The following is a 20,371-nucleotide window of genomic DNA, read 5'->3' as shown; positions in this document are numbered from 1 at the left end:
AGTCATAAAATAATATGACTACGGACTATCATCGAAACCTCCAGTGATGTTTATGATGGAAGACAACGCCAATTCTATTCAAGGAGGGCAGTAAAGGAGGAAAAAAGCTGGTTAGCACTCAGGAAGTTACTGCAAGCAGATGAATTGCCTCCTCTGCACAGAAGAGGTCTCAGTTGATCTGCTGCCCTGTTGTTCATGTTGTGAGTGGTAATTAGGAAACCCTTACCTCTGCAGCTGTGTTTCTAGAACACACTGCTGTAAAGAGATGACAAATTTTCAGCCTAGCATTTAGCTTCTTGCTCTTGAGACTTTCCCAGTTGACAAGCCTCCTAGAACATAGCAACTAGTGCGTTATTTTTGTGGGAACTTCTGTACAAAAATGAAGGGTTTAGTTCTGGCTTGGATAATGCCCTGTTCTGGGCAGCTGTATAATCTTTTGACAAAGTGATTATTCAATTCCCCTCAGCCCTTACCTGTACCATCACTTGCTTATTTATTGTTAGGGTTTTCCTGAAAAATCTGCCAATCAGTCTTTTTGACATGGGCTAGATTAAGCCCAGACTTTTTGGTGACCTGATCAGGATTTGAATCCAGCTCTCCAACCAGAGAAACTGGAGAATCATTCCCTCCACACCAATCAGTGAGAGAGAAAGCAAGCTATCTGAAGTATAAAAGGCAGCACAATTACCCGAAATCTGAGTCTGCACCATCTGGAGTCATGTGTTCTGGGTCTGTGCCATTTTCTAATATAGGAGGCGTTTTCCTGTGTTCCATTGTTAAACCGTTGGCTGATTTACTTGAACTCTGTAATGATGGCCAGGCATCTTTGTTATTACTGTTGGGTCTGGAAAAAGGCAAGAGTAAAAAAGAAGAGTTCAAGTTATGAAGAAAGTGTTTAAAATTGCAAGCACTGAGGAAATGAATCCATGTGCCAGACAATCCATAAGAACAGATTTATATGGATATTATTTCTCAGATTTTAAATGGTGGTGATTTAAAAAAAAAAATCAGAGGGGGAAGGAAGGGAAAGAAAAGACTGGGCAGTTCTCCATTTTCTTCACAGAATAGAGAGCTGCACTGACAACACTGAAGTCCATCCTTGTCCAATTATAGAGAGAAAAAAAAAAAAAAAAAAAAAAAAAATCCATCGATGGCTTCAGGTACCAACACCTATATACATACATAGATGCAAAAAAATATATATATATATATATATTTTGCATCTAAAATTATTGGCCTTATCTCATAGGTATTTAAAAGTTGCATAAACCATGAACTAAACCACCCATTTATTGAAAGTCTTTTATATTCCAGGCCGTATCAGGCCTTAACCCAACAGATTTTTCTGCCTGCACAGGAGCCCATAGCATCACCAACAGACCAGCCAGACCAGCACAGTGTTCATTCAAGCTATTGCTCATTTCACTTTTAGATTAAAACTGTAATTACTTCCCTTATTACAAAATAAGGTTAAGTTTTGTTTCACAGTACACCTGATCTGCAAGAGAAGTTCGAGAGAGGACTCGAAAGCAGAGTTTACTGCTGAAAAGAGTTATATTTTAGGCAAAAACATCCATAATCAAATGCATTTGAATATAGTGTAACCCACTAGCCCTGCAATCTTACTATAAAAGTTTTTTAATTTTCTCCCTTTTTTCCCTATTAATTTTAGATTTATCTGCTCTAATTGGTATGCTATTTTCTAGTGTKCAAGTGTTGCCTTCAAAAGGAACAAGTCTTCAAAAAATATATATAAATAGTATGTACTTATTACATGGCCCAAAATTTGTTCTACCTCTCTAGGTAAATTTAGTAATTTACCAGCTGGAATCAGGAAATTTCCTACAGCTCTTTAAAGCAGTAAGAATTGTTTCTATTCAGAAAAAATTGATATTACTTGATATCTTCAAATATCAGTTAGAATTTTACGATTTACTATTCCGCTCCATCTGCTCTCAGATAACACCTACACAATATGTACACAAATGAAATCCTTGATTTCCAGATCCATCTTCTGTACACATTGTACACATTTCAAATAAGTTAGAGATAGTGAGTTGATCAGATACAAGCATCAATGAAGACACATTATGTCATGATCTGTCAGGTCATTCATTCAACGCTGCTCCCCTCACAAAAGCAAGCCACAATCTGAATACAACAAGTCTTTCCAATGCATTAACAAATTTAAGTATCCAAAATTAGATCCACTGCAGTGCAAGTCATCTGTATATATTAAAGTTAACTTCAAAATTTCACAATTAGAAGTCAGTGTTTCATTCAAAAGAAAGGAAGTTTTTTTAAAAATATAAAGCTTACAAAGGGCTGTTCTCTAAAAGTCTAGCAGGTGCCTAACAAGAGTGTTCCTACTTCTAGCACAAGGAAGCATTCATTTTGATTCTTCAGGAAAAAAAAAATCACTTGATCTGTTTTATCAAACAGTGATTTAAATGTAGACTATATCCCTAACTTTAAGGGAAAGCACACACTATTACTACCATGTGACATGCCAAGAGATGCACACACACATTCAAAGAGGCATTGGGGGAATTTTTCGACATTTGCCTTTACCATCAAAAGAAGTTCTGTGAATATGGCCTTTCAAATTGAAAAGGAAATGAGAAAAAGCACTTACAAAAGTTTAAGAAATTGTCTTATTACCGGATATTTAATAATAGACACCTTTTATTTGGAATTCAGCTTCTGTTTGATTCCAAAGTAAAACCAAAACCCTACAACTCAGAAATGCAAGTGACCACAAACTGTCAGACTGATTTATCAGTGAATCAGAGAAAGGAGAARCTGATTGGGTAGGAAGTCGTGAAGCGCAACCACACGCATGCGCGCACACACACACACACTCACCATCTCTCCAGCTACATGCAGTACTGATCAGCTAGGATGTAAATAAACATTCCAAAATCCCAGTTGCAAGAAGAAGTAGACTTTGCTACCCAAAAGACGATGCCTAGCACTTAGTAAAGAACAAATTCAATGCTGCGGTGATGCTGTTGAGGTGACAAATGAAATTAGGTCCAAACCACTTGTAGCCTTTAGAGTAAATGTCATTTTTCCCCCCCACAAGTGYCAAAAAGTTAGCACCACAGACTGGCCAAGCTCCAATTCATAATTGCTTTCTGAAAGCTTAAATGCTTACTGCAGTTTTAGATGGAGCATTCCATCTAAATACTGTCTGGTATCATTTGTTTTGTTAGGATCTAATTAGGTTTCAAATTAAGATTAGTTCAGACTTCGAACATAAAATAAATCAACACTCAAACAATGCACTAAGTGGTGTGTTTGCTTTACATGTAGCGCTCTTCCTTCCAAGTCAATATTGAACCAGCGTCCAAGACATAACAAGATGTGGCACAGTCCTTCAGAAAAGACCAAACTGGAGGTCCTGACCACTTGCAGTCAAAAAGATCATATGACACTTCCTGTAAAAGTAAAGGAGGATAATTCAAGTACACTAGTTTGATCTGAATTCTGGGAATTGGATTTTGTATCCTCAAGCTCCCTTGGCAATATTTAAGATACAGTATCCACTTTCTTCCTAAAACATTCTGCAGTGATACCATCAATTTCAAACCACTGTCTGAAAATTAATAAACTGGCCCATAACACAAATTCCAATTACAAAGCCAAAGCATACAAGTGAAAACTAACTTTTACAATCTATCCTACCTTTCTCATTATGAAAATCCCATAAAAAGGAGGAGAGTAAGTAATCAGCACCTTTTATTTCTTTATCTCAAACAATGTTTGAGCAGACAATTCATAAAAGGATTGATCACTTTACGCTTTCATTTATCCTTGTACAACTGTACTCCTATGAACAGGAACCTTTTCACAACTTACTGGATAAAAGACTACTTCAATAGAAAGTGGTAATGAGAAGCAATATCTGCAGTTAAAACATCACAAGAGCTACGTTTCAGTTTACTTGATGAATGCAGGAAGTCTTTAATTCACATCTTGTGAGTTCTTAACCACACAACAGGAAAAAGAAACTATGATTATTTTACTTCCAGTTTCCAAGGTCTTTATACTTATGTCAAGACTGCTCTTGAAATCACGATATAAACACATGATAAAAAGCATCTGCTAAGATAGTAATGCATCCCAGTTGTGACAGAATAAACTGCATTTGTCACAATAGACACCTTCCCAAAATAGGTGATAGCTGTTCTTTAATAAATACTATAACATGTATTTATACAAATATGAAATACGAAGTCTTCTTTCAGAATAAAAATACTGACTTAGCAAACCCAAGTACACATAGCAGAAGGGGAACTTATTTACCAAACAAGACTCACACTAAGTTAGTATTAGAACCAAGTGGTGCATAGTTCTCCAACTGCATGGAGACAGCTGATACCTAGGTTTATCAAGTAACAAGCAACAGACTAGTGTAGGCAAGTCTGAGGGTGCAACAGGAAGAATGTTTTCTACAGAAATAACCAGAAGGAAAGCATTTCCAGGCAGTCCAGCATCAGTACTTACGCATCATACCTTTGCAGTGCTGTCACTTTGTTCTTGTTCTTGTCAACTGTACCCGTAGATAACTGGAGAAAGTTGGGGTTTAGTTTATATAATTCTTGCAGTAGTTTCTGTTCATATTCCTGGTGCTTACCCGCCTAAGGAAAGAGAAACTCAGAATGAATTAGGTCTTAGAGTTTTTTTTGTTTTTACATGTGTGTGTATGTGTGTGTTCGCGCATGTGYGCGCACACATGTGTTTATGTGCAAAAATCTCGCAAAGCTTAGTAGTTAAGCTCTAACAACTTCAGAGATCACTCCTGAGTGAAACTTAGGAGAGTCCTTCTCATCCTCAGCATTAATATGATCAAGGAACCTAAAGCTCGCATCAAAAATCACTCAGCTGGATTTACCAATTTACAATTTTTCTTTTTAGGCTTCTAAAGCAGAAAATAGTTGCAACCTTATCAGAACTTGCTCTCCAGTGCTAATAAAAACTTAACAATAGTACCCTCTAAATCAAAAGTGCCTAAGTCTCCACAGCAAGCGTAGAGTCTTCATTCTGTATATCAAGTGTACTARTCTTTTCAGTAGATGGGAAAGAGGAAAAACAAAGTCTCTCTCACAAACCCAAATGTAAATCCCACATGTAAACAATTCTATACAGGCTTAATAAAAACACTTGCAGCRGTACAGGTGTGAACTACACTGTGAAACAGAGTGTATTCCAAGCAGTAACTAATAATTCTTTTCAATTCTTTAAAAGAATTATTCTTTTAATTCAGTTAAATAATTTAAATAGTCTTTCAATTACTTTAATTAAAAAATTCAATTATGTTAAAGAATATTTAAATATTCTTTAAAAATAATACTCCAACATTTTTTATAGTTTCTCATACCACTTGAAGCGAAGAAACACTACTTGCAAGTTAGGTATTTTAATATTAGTAAAATGCAAAACAGAATAATCAATGTTCTAATATCTTGAGCATTCTGTTAAACTGTAGTATTTTATCTGTTTTTATATAAAATACATGAATAAATTCTGTATCTACATCTGGAGAGAGAATATACATATTTAAAATATGAAGTTTTCCTGCTTAAATTGAAAACAAAACCACTGGTAAAGGAAATATCTAATTACTAAATACTCCAGGTCAGTTAAACACTAAACATCAAGTATTTTGGTACTTAAGTCTCCAGTTCTCTGTTACTTGTCAATTCTGAACATGCCTTTTCTATGCACTTAATCTATTCTCAAACCCCTAAAAGCACACTGAACCATTTGGAGTAGGTTTCTTCTTACTTAACTTTGTAAATGTCTAAACCYAAACTACCATCCACAGTAGAAAAAGGATGAACTTCTAGGGTGTGGTTCATCTACAAAGATTTTAGGAGATGCACTGAAACCTAGAAATGCCTTTCTCCATGTGCTATAAAGAGAATATAAATAACTAGTTCAGATACAGAGGTCTACACTACAGACATCTAAGGAGTTAATGAAGAAGAAATCTTCATCTCTCAGGCTTAAGACTTCAATGCTAAGAGCTTCAATGGCAAGAGCAACTGAGCTATGGTTGTTCAGGGATGCCAGGCCAGTCCTAAACTCATTTACTTGCCATGTGAATGCAAGAAAGAAGAAACCAGATTCAAGTCTTTCATATGAACTTCGCTTAACCATGTTTTATTTAAAGAATCAACCCAGGGGCCAAATCTAAGAAAATAAATCATCCCACTGTCTCCTGTCTTATCTAAATTCCCAACTTTACTTTCAGAGACTTCTGGAGTTCTACCAGTTCTTTTCAGCTTGTCTCAATATTTAGCTCTACTAACAATTATGTAACCTAAAAAGAAAGTTTATCCACTAACAATATTTTTAACAATATACACTATTTTATTTTAGAGAGAATCATCATGTCTGTGACAATGAACAATCATTCTCACTAAATGGATGTGCAAGTCTGCTGACAGTAACTAAAACCTCAGAAAGCTGATGCCTTTGAGTTCACAGAACTCTTTCATAGCTGTGTAAAGTTTAACAAATATAACAAGGTACAGAAAAGGAAGATTCATTTAAGTTACTAAGATCAAGTGTTAGTATTGGTATTACCTACTAAAGAATTAAGGAACCAAAATATGAAGTTGCRGAACTGCTGACCAAGATACATAACCTGTCAGTTTTAACTGATAGCTGTGGCAGAGGATATGTATATTGCCAGTGTAATCATCTTCTATGAAAAGTCTGTTGAAGGGATCCTGGGAACTACAGACTGAGTTCCACTTCCATCCCTTGCAAAATAATGTCAATCTCGAAAAGGAAAATTACGTAGATAAACATAATCTGTTGGGAATGAGTCTGCATGCCTTCTGTTCAGGGAAATCCTACTTCACYAACCTGTTGGAATTTTACAATGGTGTCAGTAAGCATACGGATAGAGAGGATCAATGAAATCTTTGACACTTTTTCACACCAAAGAACATTAAAGAAGTTGGCCTGGGATTAGAGGAAAGGTGGTTCTATAAGTTTAAGTCAATTCAAGGATAGATAGGCAAAGGTAATGCTTACTGGTCACTCCTCCAGAGGCGGGGGGTGAGGAGAGAAAAYTAGGACTGATGACTGGGACCAGTTTCACGTGCCACCATCAGCAAGTAGGAGAAAGGAGACTGAACAGCAAATTCCGTTCACTGACGATGCTAAGGTACTGATTTATGCTGATAAATGAGACGCTCCAGAAGAATCTCACAAAACTCAAACAGGCAAAAGGGTGGCAAATGAGCTTCACCACAGACAAATATAAGATAACACATCTAGGGAAAAAGCAACACCAACACTGCTAATCTCTGAACTGGATGTCACAGTCTGCGGGAGGGAGGGAACAGGACCACCCAACAATACTCTCCCTCACCCCCAAATCCAGAGGGCTGCAATATGAAACTCTGTTGTACCCACGTCTCGACTGCAATGTGCATTTAGTCCAGTTTCTGCATCTCAAGGAGGACACAGTGGAGTGAGAGAAGATACAGAAAAGGGGTGACTAAAATGATCACAGGGATGGAACAACTCCTTCACAAAAGTAATAAATAAAATTTAAAGCCTAGAAAATTTGCAATTTGGAGAGAAGGCAGCTGAGGAAGGCAAGATCAAGTTTTATAGCAACACGAAGGCAATGGACAAAATGAAAGCAAAACACTTATTCACCAAGTTCTACAATGGTAAAATTAGGGGACATTTGACAGAACTAGAGATTAGTTTGTAACAGCTAAAAAAAAAAAAGTACTTTATAAAATGGCTAGTGAAGTTCTGGAACTTGCTGCACCAAAAGGTTGTGGAGTAACCAGTATCAACAGGTTCAAAATGGATTACATTCATGTCATGGTTGACAGTTCCATAAGAAACTAAAAAGCCTAAGCAGGAACATATCCTCAAACATGCATAACACAACTCTAGTCCATGAGAAGAGCACAGGGAAGTGAACTGCACAGAGTATCCACCAAATACTTCTAGTGCATGTAGAGATGCTGCAAGGAAGGCTAAGGCCCAGTTATTCAGTCTGGCAAGGGATGTCAAGGACAATAGGAAGGGCTTCTTCAAATACACCAGCAGCAAGAGGAGGACTCGGGAAACTGTGGGCCCGCTACTGAATGGGGCGGGGGCCCTGGTGACAAGGGATACAGATAAGGCAGAATTACTGAATGCCTTCTTTGCTTCAGTCTTCACTGCTAAGGGCAGCCCTCAGGAATCCTGCAGCCTGGATGTGAGGGATAAAGTCCAGAGAAGGGAAGACTTTCCTTTGGTTGAGTAAGATAGGATTACAGACCTTTTGGGCAGGATAGACATCCACAAATCCAAGGGCCCTGACGGGATGCACCCATGGGTGCTGAGGGAGCTGGTGGATGTTGCTGCCAAGCCGCTCTCCATCATCTTTGAAAAGTCATGGAGAACTGGAGAAGTGCCTGAGGACTGGAAGAAAGCCAGTGTCACTCCAGTCTTCAAGGAGGAGGACCCAGGCAACTATAGGCCAGTCAGTGTCACCTCCATCCCTGGAAAGGTGATRGAACAGCTCATTCTGGATGTCATCTCCAGACATATGGAGGAGAAGGTGATCAGAAATAGCCAGCATGGATTCAGAAAGGGGAAATTCTGCTTCACCAATCTGATAGCCTTCCCTGATGGAATGACTGGCTGGGTAGATGAGGGCGGGAGCTGTTGACGTTGTGTACCTTGACTTCAGCAAGGCTTCTGACACTGTCTCCCATAACAGCCTCCTAGAGAAGTTCAGGAAGTGTGGGTTAGACGAGTGGACAGTGAGGTGGATTGAGTACTGGCTGAAAGGCAGAGCTCAGAGGGTCGTCATCAGTGGCGTGGAGTCTAGGTGGAGGCCTGTGGCTAGTGGCGTTCCCCAGGGCTCAGTATTGGGTCCCATCCTGTTCATCTTCTTCATCAGTGACCTGGATGAGGGGACAGAGTGCCTCCTCAGCAAGTCTGCTGATGATACCAAGCTGGGAGGAATGGCTGACACACCAGAGGGCTGTGCTGCCATTCAGAGAGACCTGGACAGGCTGGAGAGCTGGGCAGAGAGSAACCTCATGAGGTTCAACAAGRGCAAGTGCAGGGTCCTGCAYCTAGGGAGGAATAACCCTAGGCACCAGTACAAGCTGGAGGCTGASCTGCTGGAGAGCAGCTCTGCAGAGAAKGACCTGGGAGTRCTGGTGGGTGAGAGATTGACCGTGAGCCAGCAATGTACCCTTGTGGCCAGGAAGGCCAATGGTCTCCTGGGGTGCATTAGGAAGAGTGTTGCCAGCAGGTGGAGGGAGGTGATCCCGCCCTCTACTCAGCCCTGGGGAGGCCTCACCTCCAGTACTGTGTCCAGTTCTGGGCTCCCCAGTACRAGAGAGACATGGAGCTGCTGGCGAGAGTCCAGCGTAGGGCTACAAAGATGATCAGAGGGCTGGAGCATCTGCCCTATGAGGAACGGCTGAGAGCTGAGCCTGTTTAGCCTGGAGAAGAGAAGACTGAGGGGGTATCTTATCAATGTGTACAAGTACCCGAAGGGAGGGTGTCAAGGGGATGGGGACAAACTTTTCAGTTGCCCCATATGACAGGACAAGAGGCAATGGGCAGAAAYTGAAGCACAGGAAGTTCTGCCTGACCGTGAGGGAGAATTTCTTCCCTGTGAGAGTGACGGAGCATTGGGCCAGGTTGCCCAGAGAGGTAGTGGAGTCTCCTTCTCTGGAGATCTTCAAGTTCTGCCTGGATGCAACCGTGTCTAACATGCTCTAGGTGACCCTGCTGAACAGGGAGGTTGGMCTAGATGATCTCCAGAGGTCCCTTCCAACCTTACCGATTCTATGACTCTATGATTCTATCCAGGTTTGCACATGCTCCTTGAACTTCATCTCCTACTGCCGCTATCTGAGACATAAAACGTACTTCAGGGACTATTTCTAATAAGGTAGGGTACTTTTTATTTTATGAAAATATAGCTGAAATCCTCGRAACTAACTATTTATGGAAAAATATTTAATAGATATAGATATTTTCCCTTATTCTATGCTTTAGAACAGCCTAGCAAAACTGAAGTAAAATCTACTTATACATTTGCACTGCCACGCGTAGAGAGCAGACAAACTCAAAAGACAATTCTTCAGAACACTCGCATCTTTAAGGCRGTTGAACTATCAATTTACTTGCTTCCCTACTCTAAATTATAAAGATTTTGCTGATGAGATAACCATAAACAAATTACTTTACAAGTGTTATGCTCTGTTACAGTTACCCTTAATGTTATAATTCAAATCTTTTATGTATCTTTCACAGGCTAAAGAAGGTACTAGAATTTAGACATGTGCTCATATCACCATATATTAGTTAAGCCATGAAAACTGACCAGATTCATAAAACCTACAGGAAAACCTAGATTTGCATTACTTTTTTATTGAGACTTAAAATAACATGTTACCTTCCACTGATATGAGAAAATGACAAACTCTACGTTATCTGAATTCTTGGTGAAGAGTTTATCTGAATTCTTTTAATGCTCCAACACTCAGTGGACTTCTTTCCAGACTTTAAAAGCAGTAAAATTAAATTTTAACTAACTACTCACTTCCAATATCCAATTGCTGAAGTACCTTTTGTAATTCAAAACTCATTTTTTCCACAATAGTSAAGGGCAGATTACATTATACAAATATTAGAGTAAATTATAAACAGGAAAATATATGTACTACATTTAATGAGTTTCTCATTCTTTACACCTACCTGCATTTCCTCTTTTGTGAAACTGGCTGCTTCATCTCCCAGCTCATGTAGATACATGCAATCTGGTTTTGGACACTGCATATTCTTTAGAAAATAACTGCAGTATTTTGTTGTACCTAATGATGCCTGAAGAACAGAAAATCAGCTGAATTAAGTACAGGAAGATGAGTCCCTTTTATAGTACAGTAAAATAAGAGACATATTTCAAAAAACGTTATTCCTCCTCAAGACTGGAGTTTCATCATAGTGAATTTTTTTTATACAAATTAACTAGAAAGTCAGTTTACAGGAAATCCATATATGCACTCAATGATTAGATAATTAGAATTTACTTCTATTTTCATCTAGTCTAAATAAATGTCAAAAAAGAGGCTCAGTAAATATTTGCATTCATAATCAGAAGGAACTGAACAAAGTAGTTATGAGTTTGTATTGCATTAGTCCAGTTAATATTTGATAATAAGGTCAGGAAATTAGTATTAGCCAGATAATTTTATATAGCCACCATTCTGGTCAAGTCAGCCTGCTTACACAAGTACCAAAAATGTAGTACTTCATCTTCCCATAGAGTTTTTGAGATGTTCTTTTTAAAAAAAAAAAAAAAAATTACTTAAAGTTTCATAGAATCCCAGCATGGATTTTAAAATGGCTGAGCATAGAACAAGTCCCATTGGTTTTCCATATATTAGAGAGCAAATGAAGAGAAAAGGAAGTGTGGAAGGGRGGGAGGGGCAGGGAAATCAGTTTAATAACACAGTGAAGTACATATTTAAAAAAAAAAAGACTAGGTTTCATGGCATAGTCAACTTTATGCCTCTGCTAATAAATCTGGCCTTTATTTTCGAAACAGTATTTCTCCTAACCTGAATGAAGATAGGATGCTTGAGACAATGACAGATTTACCACTAAAGGAATGCTTTGGGAGCATAGTCCATAGGACATTAACATGCTAGAAAGTTTGGAGGATAAGAAACAAAGCTCAAGCAATGTCAGGAAGATCACTGCAGAAGTACATTCCTCTTTAATTGTACTCCATGTGTTTGGATTGCAAAAACRTTCTGTAAATATAAGTATCAGGTTTTCACACCATAGTTCTAAGTTATACAGCAAAAGATCCCATGTGCCAAAGTGGGAAGGGAGGAATCTCTCTCAACTACTGCTTTTAAGAAGTTATCTCCCAAACTCCTACCAGCTGGAAGCTCAACAAACTTCAATGTTGTGATTAATGCTAGGAAAGTATGTCAAAAATCTGTAACTCTTTCAACTGGACATTTTTGTTCATGAGCACAAACATATCTGCAAAAAGAAAATTTCATAATATGCACCAATATTAGTGTACTAGCACATACAGATGAAAAATGTAAAAATATTACCACCTTCAGTGTTCTGCCATCTACCACCACATTATTGACACACTGGATAGCTCTAAGAGCATCTTCTGACCGAATGTAGGTTACATATGCACTGGCACTTGGACCCTAGAAAGAAAACAAAATGATTTTTTTTTCCTGGAAAGACCCAAATATTAAGTTTTTCTGTACAGCAACTCATTCCCTAAATTTCTGTATTCTAGGTTAGACATTTTTAATAAGTGACAAAAACAGTAAATTTCATAGAAATTTAGATGTGATGCATGAAAAGGGGGACAAGAAGAAAAAGTGTTTCTTGAAGCACTACATATATTCAAAAATTAAAAGGTATTTTGTACCTTGAAATTGAAAATAGCAAATAAATGCCATACTGTTGCTTGTTTGAAGGTTCTCATCCTATCTCCTGCTTTTAACTTTTCTATTTGCTCTCTGTATCTTGCAACCTTGAGAGTCTGGTAGGCAAAGGCTCAGTTACTTACAGTAATTTGATTTCTGCAACACTTATTTTTCTTTTTAGGCCTTTAACCTACCGCTTAATCCAAAATAGGGAGCCCAGATCCACTCCAAACGATATTTTCCCTAAAGGAATGAAATCTTAAGAGCCTCTACACACTTACCTGTGAGCCTGCATATGATGTGCTGTTATTAATGACAACTTTGTGTATTTTACCAAACTTCCCAAAATATTCTGGTCGTTTCAAAACCTATAAGAGAAAACAGGTATGCTGGGAGATTAACTGCAATTCACATAGAACAATAAATATAGTCCCATGTACCATGCAACTAAGACCTCTAATAAAAACAGGTCTTTTCTACATCTACATGTTCTCCTCCTCTTTTTAGATCTGTTCCCCAATGAGAAAGTTTGTTGTTTAAAATTCGTATTTATGTTGCCACTGCAACAAAAAGTTAGAATGAGGGCTATTCCACACTTCATGTTGTAATTACAAGGTTTTTTTTGGCATCCAGATTATCTAAACCCTACGACAGCAAGATAGGACCCACTCAAAATGAAATATTCCTGTATATACTTTTTTCCTTCCTCTCAAACTATAAAATAGCTAAAAAAAAATCACATTCATCTCAAGTTTAAAAGAGCTTTAAGTTTGCAATAACAGATATTAATCATTAAAAAGAAAGTGCTCAGTTCTGACTCAGTTGCCCTAACCCTGAGGAAAATATAAATCAGTTAGAGACATCTGTAAACGTCTCTGATCTAGAAGACTAGAGATGAAGTATAGGAAGACAATATAACAACGCTTCCAAGGGACAAGAGAAGGGATATTTCAGAATCAACACYGCACTGAAATGAATGAATAGAGATCATATCCCTGAGGAAAAACACTCCCAACCTGCCCTGCATCGCATCAGTTAGCGGTAATAGACCATTTAGGGATCCCACACAAAGCAGGAACATCTCCAGCATATTAAGCAACTTTGTCATACACACAGCCATTATTCAACAATGGATTTAGCAATGTATCTTATACGTGGTRCTAAAAGCCATTATTTCTCCATCCCATGTTGAAAGAATGTGCTGAAGTACCAACTATGAAGACTGAAGCTAGATAAACAAAGGGTATTTTTAGTTCTGAACAATAATTAGAGAGCATAAAGGAAGATTTGTTTCCCAGCTCCACCTTCAGATTAAGACTTCACCTAACCACCTCCTCTCCCTCCTTAAGGGAAGCATCCATGTCTTCAAGATCTAACAACACTAAYTGTATTTGGAATGTTTTGTAAGATTATAAGGCACATTTTCCAGACAACCAGTCATTCTTAGGAGTGTCTTCTGAACACCCTTCCATTGATCTACACTTTTCTGAAAGATATTACGCCCATCTTCAGGCACCCATCCAGAGACTGACAATCCTGAGTAAAGGAGAAGAATTTCAAGTGTCTCACAGATTACAGATCTGTATAATCTTATTTATATTTATAATTTTAATACTAGTCTTATCTATATAATCTTACAGACTATACTCCTGATAATACCTAGCAGTATGGGTTTTTTCCCCCATGATTGCACATCAACATAGGTAGATCCATCTGTACTCCAATACAATCCACAGATCTCTTTTCAAGAAGAGTAAATAGCAGCTAATCTCTCCTTCCAAATGATTTTTATTTGTACAGAAGTTTTATTTTGCTTAAGTAGAAAACCTAAGCCTGTCCATATTGAAACCTACTTTTTTTTGGCCTCTCTTGCAAGGCTAGGCTTCTTGACATTAAAAAAAAAAACTCCTCATCTTGGTGCTATATACAAAGTTCAGTAAGTTCACATCATCTTCTGGTATGTCAGTGAGAATATAGATTACCACCAAACCTAGTACAATCCCCACCTATTATACCCGTAAACCACTGAAAATTACTTGAAGTATTCAGTGTAGCACTGAGGTTAAAATAAATTTGTTTAAAAAAAAATAAAGTTTAACTGTATATTATTGCTTCTTCTATCCACAAATCCTCTTTTCTGGTCATACAAAGAAACTGAATAGATTCTGCAGTAAAAAATAGCGTCAAGTCAATGCTGACATCAGTTTAAGGTTGATTTTTCTCTTGCTCCCTCTACATCCCCCCTCCTTTTTCCCTCCCTACACAAAAGGCAGCTTTTACATTTGTTCTCTTCCAGTCTACCAAAACACCACCCATACTCAGAAAGTCTACAGAAAGAGCCACYTAATTATTTATTTGAGATTTCTCCAGACAATTTTAGGCTAATCAGATGAATTTAACCTGACACAGTAGTTTAGGACATACATCTTATCCTGCACAGATCATTCCTTCCATATTCTAGTTGAAGATGCTCTTACGTATTAGTGTTAATTCCATTAGCTATCTGCAGTTGACTCTTTGATGATGGAAGAGAACATTTTAAGTAATTTTCTTAAATTAAAAGCTTCTTTTTGACGAGGCAGGGTACTCAGCCAACCCTTTCCCAGGTTCTCCTTGCATTGTTTTTTTCCCCTTCAAGTGACATTACTGTTATGCTCCTTCTTAGTTACACTTCATTCTGTGTCTTGGCTTCTTTCTTTTGTCCTTATAAGCTTGTGCTACACCTTCATATTTGTTCTTTACAATCTGACTTAGCTCCTATTTTAGAATAGGTGGTGCATGACACAGTGGTCTAGTGCCAGCAGATCTAGCACAGGAAAATACCTCAAATCCTTACATTCCTTTTAGGTTAAACAAACCATTTTCAAACAAATGCTAAGAACRATTTCCTTAACAAAGGATACAGCAGTACTCTCAAAAGCAAAAGCTAACGTTCATCGAGATTGTTTTGGAGAAGAAAGCTGAACAGTTCCCTTAAGAGAAGCAGGCCTCAACATCAGGGAGTTTTTTGAAAGTTCGCATTAGATAGGTGCAAGTGTGGGTACAACAACACTCCCATGATCCCCTCTCAATGAGTTAGCGCAAGATCTGCAAGTATGAAGTGCTCACCTCTGGATCTGCTAGGCGCTGAGATAGCCCTACCACAAAGACAAGGTTCTTCTGTACAACTCGTACACTGGCCAAGTGTTTGCGGTTCTCTGATATCTTCTGTTTCCTCTCATTTTGTTTCTGTTTCTTTTCATTTTTTATCCTTTGAAGCTCTTCCTGGGAGAGTGGTTTGTACACTGCTGGATCTTCTGGGTATGGCTAAATATAATAAACATCATTAAAAACAACCCAATTAAGAAGCAAAACATTTGAAAAACATTAATCTTGATGTTTTAATGCACAAGTTGCCTTCCTATGCTATCTTGTTCCAACTGTTATGGTCAGCCACATTAAAAAAGTAGTATATACAGTTTTGGGGTGTGGAGGTACACCTTGTGTAATTTTCATTTAATTTTTATTTACAGGTATAATACTGAGGCTAGCAAAAGCTGCATTCTGCTGCTTAGTTTGGTAACACTAAAAGCAATAGCAACATGAGAGCCAAGACATCCTATCAAGATTTTACTAACATAGCACAGAAAGCAGGGCCAAAGGCAGTGCCCTGCATACTCTTATTATATTTAGTTGTCTGATACAGATCTAGATATTTTAAGTGCATTAAAAAAACAAGAAGTAAAGATGACAGAACAACAAATCAAAATACAAGTGTAAATTCAGTGGCTCAAAATCAAGACTATCACTATTACATGGCTCAGTCTTCACTCTGTAAACTTCTCCCAGTGAAGAGACAGGTTCCAATGCAGTTATTAAATACAGATTTAATACTATTCTTGCCATGTTTGTGTATCAGTTTGAAGCTTCTGTTTTGTCTTTCTGGGACAAAGGTAAATTTTTAACCTTAAGTTTATCATCTACAGATAATTCCCCCAAAATAGACACAACACTGTAGGTTTTTAATCTCAAGAGTAGCTAGCAAAGGCAAAACACTGTCCTCAGAGTTACCTAGAAAGACTGTTCTACTCATGGCAGAACAGCATGTATTGTATAAAGGGACAATTTCAGTCTTGTAAACTGCAGTGCATATTATTCCTTAAAGCAGTCCCATATTCCTTACCTTTCCCCCTTTTTTCCACTTTCCCACATTTTATGAAAAGTTAGGTTTCATACTTTTAAATAAAGCAACTCTAAGCACAGAAGAAAGCATATAAAATAAAACTTAAAAAGAATTATTTCTAAACAAAGTTGAAGACTAAAACGAGTATAAGAGACGGGCATTATGGTAAGGAATTTAGGTAAAGAAGTTAAGCTCAATATGTTGAATTAAATTCTTTCCCTGAACTACCATAACCAAAGGCTTCAGGGTACAGATCCAGAAGTGAATTTAACTTTTTCCTGATTGTCCTCTGTTAATGATAACACACAGAACTAATTGTCATACTAAATGGTTTGACCTGGGGAAATCTACAGCAGCAGATGAAAGCATGGCTTAGGTGAAAAGCATACACTCCTCACATCTGCATGATGCTACTGGAAAAGGCATCAAGCAGTTCCTCATCCTGATAATCTTCTGGGTACATCCCCAAACAAACCAAGATTAAAATTTAAAGTAAGACAACAGAACAGTTTAAAGTCTAGCATCTTTATGCTGCACTTGAGATACCTTCTGGAAATATGCTACAGTTGACTTCAGCAGATGGTATCTAATGTTTCAACACCAAGCTCTATGGAACATGCTTTTACTATCACAAAGGAATTTAAACTTGTAAGATACCTAGGTATTGATCTTTGGCTAATGCTAAGTCCTTACATGAAAACACAACAGGGATTCAAGCTACCCTTAAAAAACAGTAGTTAAGGCTGCACAGTTTATCAGAAAGTTACATTACTCACAAGTAGCACTGAATACTTGCGCAGATTTCACTTGCTGTACAGGATGAACAGCAACACTCCACATTAGTAAGGTCATTTGAAATCAGATCATAGCCAATTGTTATTTTGAGTTTCGTTTCAACAAATACACCACAAGGAGACTTTAGAGATGCAAAATAATTCTAGAAGGCATTTCATTCAGGAAAGAGCTTAAAGTCTGCATTAGTCAATCACTTAGCAAAAAGGATACTGCTTTGTTTTAAGGGAAGAGATTGCTCCAGTAAAGARCAAGTTCATTCTCTGATCATGGTCAACTTGAGTTCTGGTAGGAATGGGAACAAAAGTGTACCTGTGCAAGGTAGATACAGTTCCACTAATAAAATGGTTTGCCCTACACAAAGTGTTGTAGTATCATCCCCACAGGCCATCCTTTTAAGGATGTAATTCCTCCTCCAAACCRCTATATAAGTCAAGGCTCTCAAGCATGCTGTTTGCTTGTACTGCATAAGAAACGAGTAAAATGGTGGTTTGCACGAGGTTCGGTAAAGCTACTAGAGATCCAAGGGAAAACAGAGTCTCAAAGCTCACCAGCTCCCTTCTTGCCATTATAACCMCATTCAGAGTAAATTCTCAAATGAAAAGCAAGTTAAATGGTATGCTGTTGCTCTGTACTGCAGTTTGCTGCTGGATGTCCTGAACATTAGTTGGGAAGCACTGCTGCTACTAAAGAAGCCCAAGAAGATCATATAGTTTTCCACATTAGAACTAGTAGTTTGTACAGCAGAGTACAAGGGCTGCCAGGAGGCACAGGACTAACAGCAGCAATAATTTCAGAATTAGGGCAAGAAAATAGCTTTATCTCAGTGGGAGGYATGAGACCACCTGAATAAGGACTCCAATCACTGAAAAGCAGCAGCAGTTTATTCGCCACCCTGGGCAACGGTATTTGGGCAGAAGATAAGTYCTCACTGGATACTGTAGAGCTATATTACATATGAAGTGTTTCATACACATATTTGCCACTTACATGTCCAATGCTTCTAAAGAATATGAATAGCTGGGTATCTTGATATGCAAAATCTACAGATGATCCTACATCCATCTCTTGAATCTCAGGAATAAATCAGAAAAAACAATTCTGAAGAGTGATAGATGCTTCTCCTATTGATATAGTGTGTACAGTGACGAGAGATAAGATACTATGCATTTAAAGAGGGAGAAAAGGCCAGTAAGCAGAGCACTAGAAGCTAATTAAAAAGTCTTAAGTTTTAAAAAACCTTTTCCTTTTGAATACAGACATAAAGGCATTCTACAAATATAAATGATCTCATCTTCAGAGTGACTGTTTCTCACAGTGATGAAGTTTATGAATTCAGATGATAGTTCAGCTACAGGTAGAACATTTGTGAAAAGGTGATGGAATGGGGCTCTGAAAACCTAGCAAGGTGAATGACTGTTGGTGTATCTCACTGAATCATACCACAGAATATAATCATTTTTGCTCTTGGTCCAACACTATGAAATAGGGAGAAGGTAACTATCAGAAGCTGTCAAGTCTCAGCAAAATCTCTCAGCAAAAGTCACCAGACTAAAGACATACTACTAGAGATGACGATTTTAGACACACCTAAGCCAAGTATGAATCCAGTTCTATTTTGCATGGGGTAAAACAATGGACTAGATGGTTAACAGCAAAAAATAAAATACCAGTTTAACCTACTATCACAGATTCCTTAGCTGGTAGAAGATTTGAAATGCAAGAAAAGCCAGGTCAAATGTCAGCACTTAGATATTTTCAGGTGTAGGAGGGAGAGATGTCAACATCACTGATTCACTGACCAAATTCAGCAGACACGCTCTACTTAAGTTAAAAATCCTCTTCAATAAAAACCATGGAAGCCCCCCGAACAAGAAGTGTCAACATGCAAAGTGACCAGACTTAGTTTACACTAACTGCAAGTTGCTGTTGGTCCTACAAGTACTTCACCAAAAATTCAAATGTCTCCTTTGCAGTCTTGTTTCTTTTATCAAAGATGGCCCTTGATGATTTCTCAGTCTTCCTGACTAAGTTTGTTTCACTTAAGTTTTGAGTTTTTTGCTTTGTTTTGTTTTTTCCTCCAGACTTTCCCTCCCACACTTTCCCAACTGTTGAAAGCTGAGCTGGGTTTTTAATCAAGCACTTTGCTTTTGGAATTCCCAGATGGAGTCACATTCTTTCCACATAATGGRTGTACCAGCATTTCCCAGTTGTTGCCTTGCTACCAAATAGGTTCTGAAAAAAGAAAGATAGAAAAAGTTAATAAGGTTTATGTATAGCATACATCATATTCATCACATCAAGAATCTAAAGTAGTGATTCCCTATATATTTCTGAATTGTTGAAACAAATAAACCACTTAGTTTCCTCCAGTGCTTTTAATCCTACCACTGACATTTGAGGATTGTACRCTTAGAGCAGGTGTTCCCTTCACATGGAGACAGGAGAAATATGCACAAGAGGGGAGCTTAAAGTACATACATTCATAACCAATAAACTAATAAATTTACTGTTTATAGCTATCTCCCACAGAAGTTGCCAGAAAAAGAAAATTCCTTAAGTCAAGGAATTGGAGAATAAGACAAAGCCACACCACAAGAACAGTGTAGCAAACAGTGAATCAAATTGTATTACTTGGTGGTACCGCAAAACAGCAAAAAAATGGGAAGGAGCTAGGCTATCCTTCCCTTCTCCCAATCCTTCCCTTTGGAACTACCCCATTCAGGGGATTTAAAAATTGCAGCAACTGACATTAAGGTCTGTGCATGCTCTGCTCTATTGCAGCAGCACAGGTGATTAGAATAATACGCACTTAATATGACACACTAGCTGGATTTTAAAGGGGAGGGGACAGGGAGGGAAAATCATTGCACAGAAAGTGACCAGCTTTACAATTGGAACCAGTGAGTCTGCTGATAGTAAAGCAGTTTTTGGCTACTAAAATCTCTTGAAGACAGCATATTTT

General features: G+C 37.9%; 1 protein-coding gene across 6 annotated transcripts in view; it reads right to left on the bottom strand.

Annotated features, from left to right (window-relative positions):
- Positions 1-20,371, bottom strand: part of CNOT4 (CCR4-NOT transcription complex subunit 4) — an 81,803-nt gene that overhangs the window by 22,122 nt on the left and 39,310 nt on the right. For 3 of the 6 annotated variants that reach the window (XM_085321265.1, XM_085321264.1, XM_085321269.1), the window contains exons 3-8: positions 15,561-15,758; positions 12,734-12,820; positions 12,123-12,224; positions 10,747-10,872; positions 4,510-4,643; positions 689-844 (exon numbers count right to left, since the gene is read on the bottom strand). In XM_085321265.1, the coding sequence (XP_085177391.1) occupies positions 689-844; positions 4,510-4,643; positions 10,747-10,872; positions 12,123-12,224; positions 12,734-12,820; positions 15,561-15,758 (803 nt within the window). Of the gene's footprint in view, positions 1-688; positions 845-4,509; positions 4,644-10,746; positions 10,873-12,122; positions 12,225-12,733; positions 12,821-15,560; positions 15,759-19,603; positions 19,642-20,371 lie in introns of all 6 variants that reach the window. The other 3 variants (XM_085321268.1, XM_085321266.1, XM_085321267.1) reach the window with 3 other exon arrangements.

Source organism: Rhea americana, unplaced genomic scaffold (assembly GCF_003343005.1).
Source record: "Rhea americana isolate MKP2758 unplaced genomic scaffold, rheAme1 scaffold_69, whole genome shotgun sequence".
NCBI classification, from domain to species: domain Eukaryota; kingdom Metazoa; phylum Chordata; class Aves; order Rheiformes; family Rheidae; genus Rhea; species Rhea americana.
The sequence above is the reverse complement of the archived record's forward strand: the minus strand, read 5'-3'. Positions and strand labels throughout refer to the sequence as shown.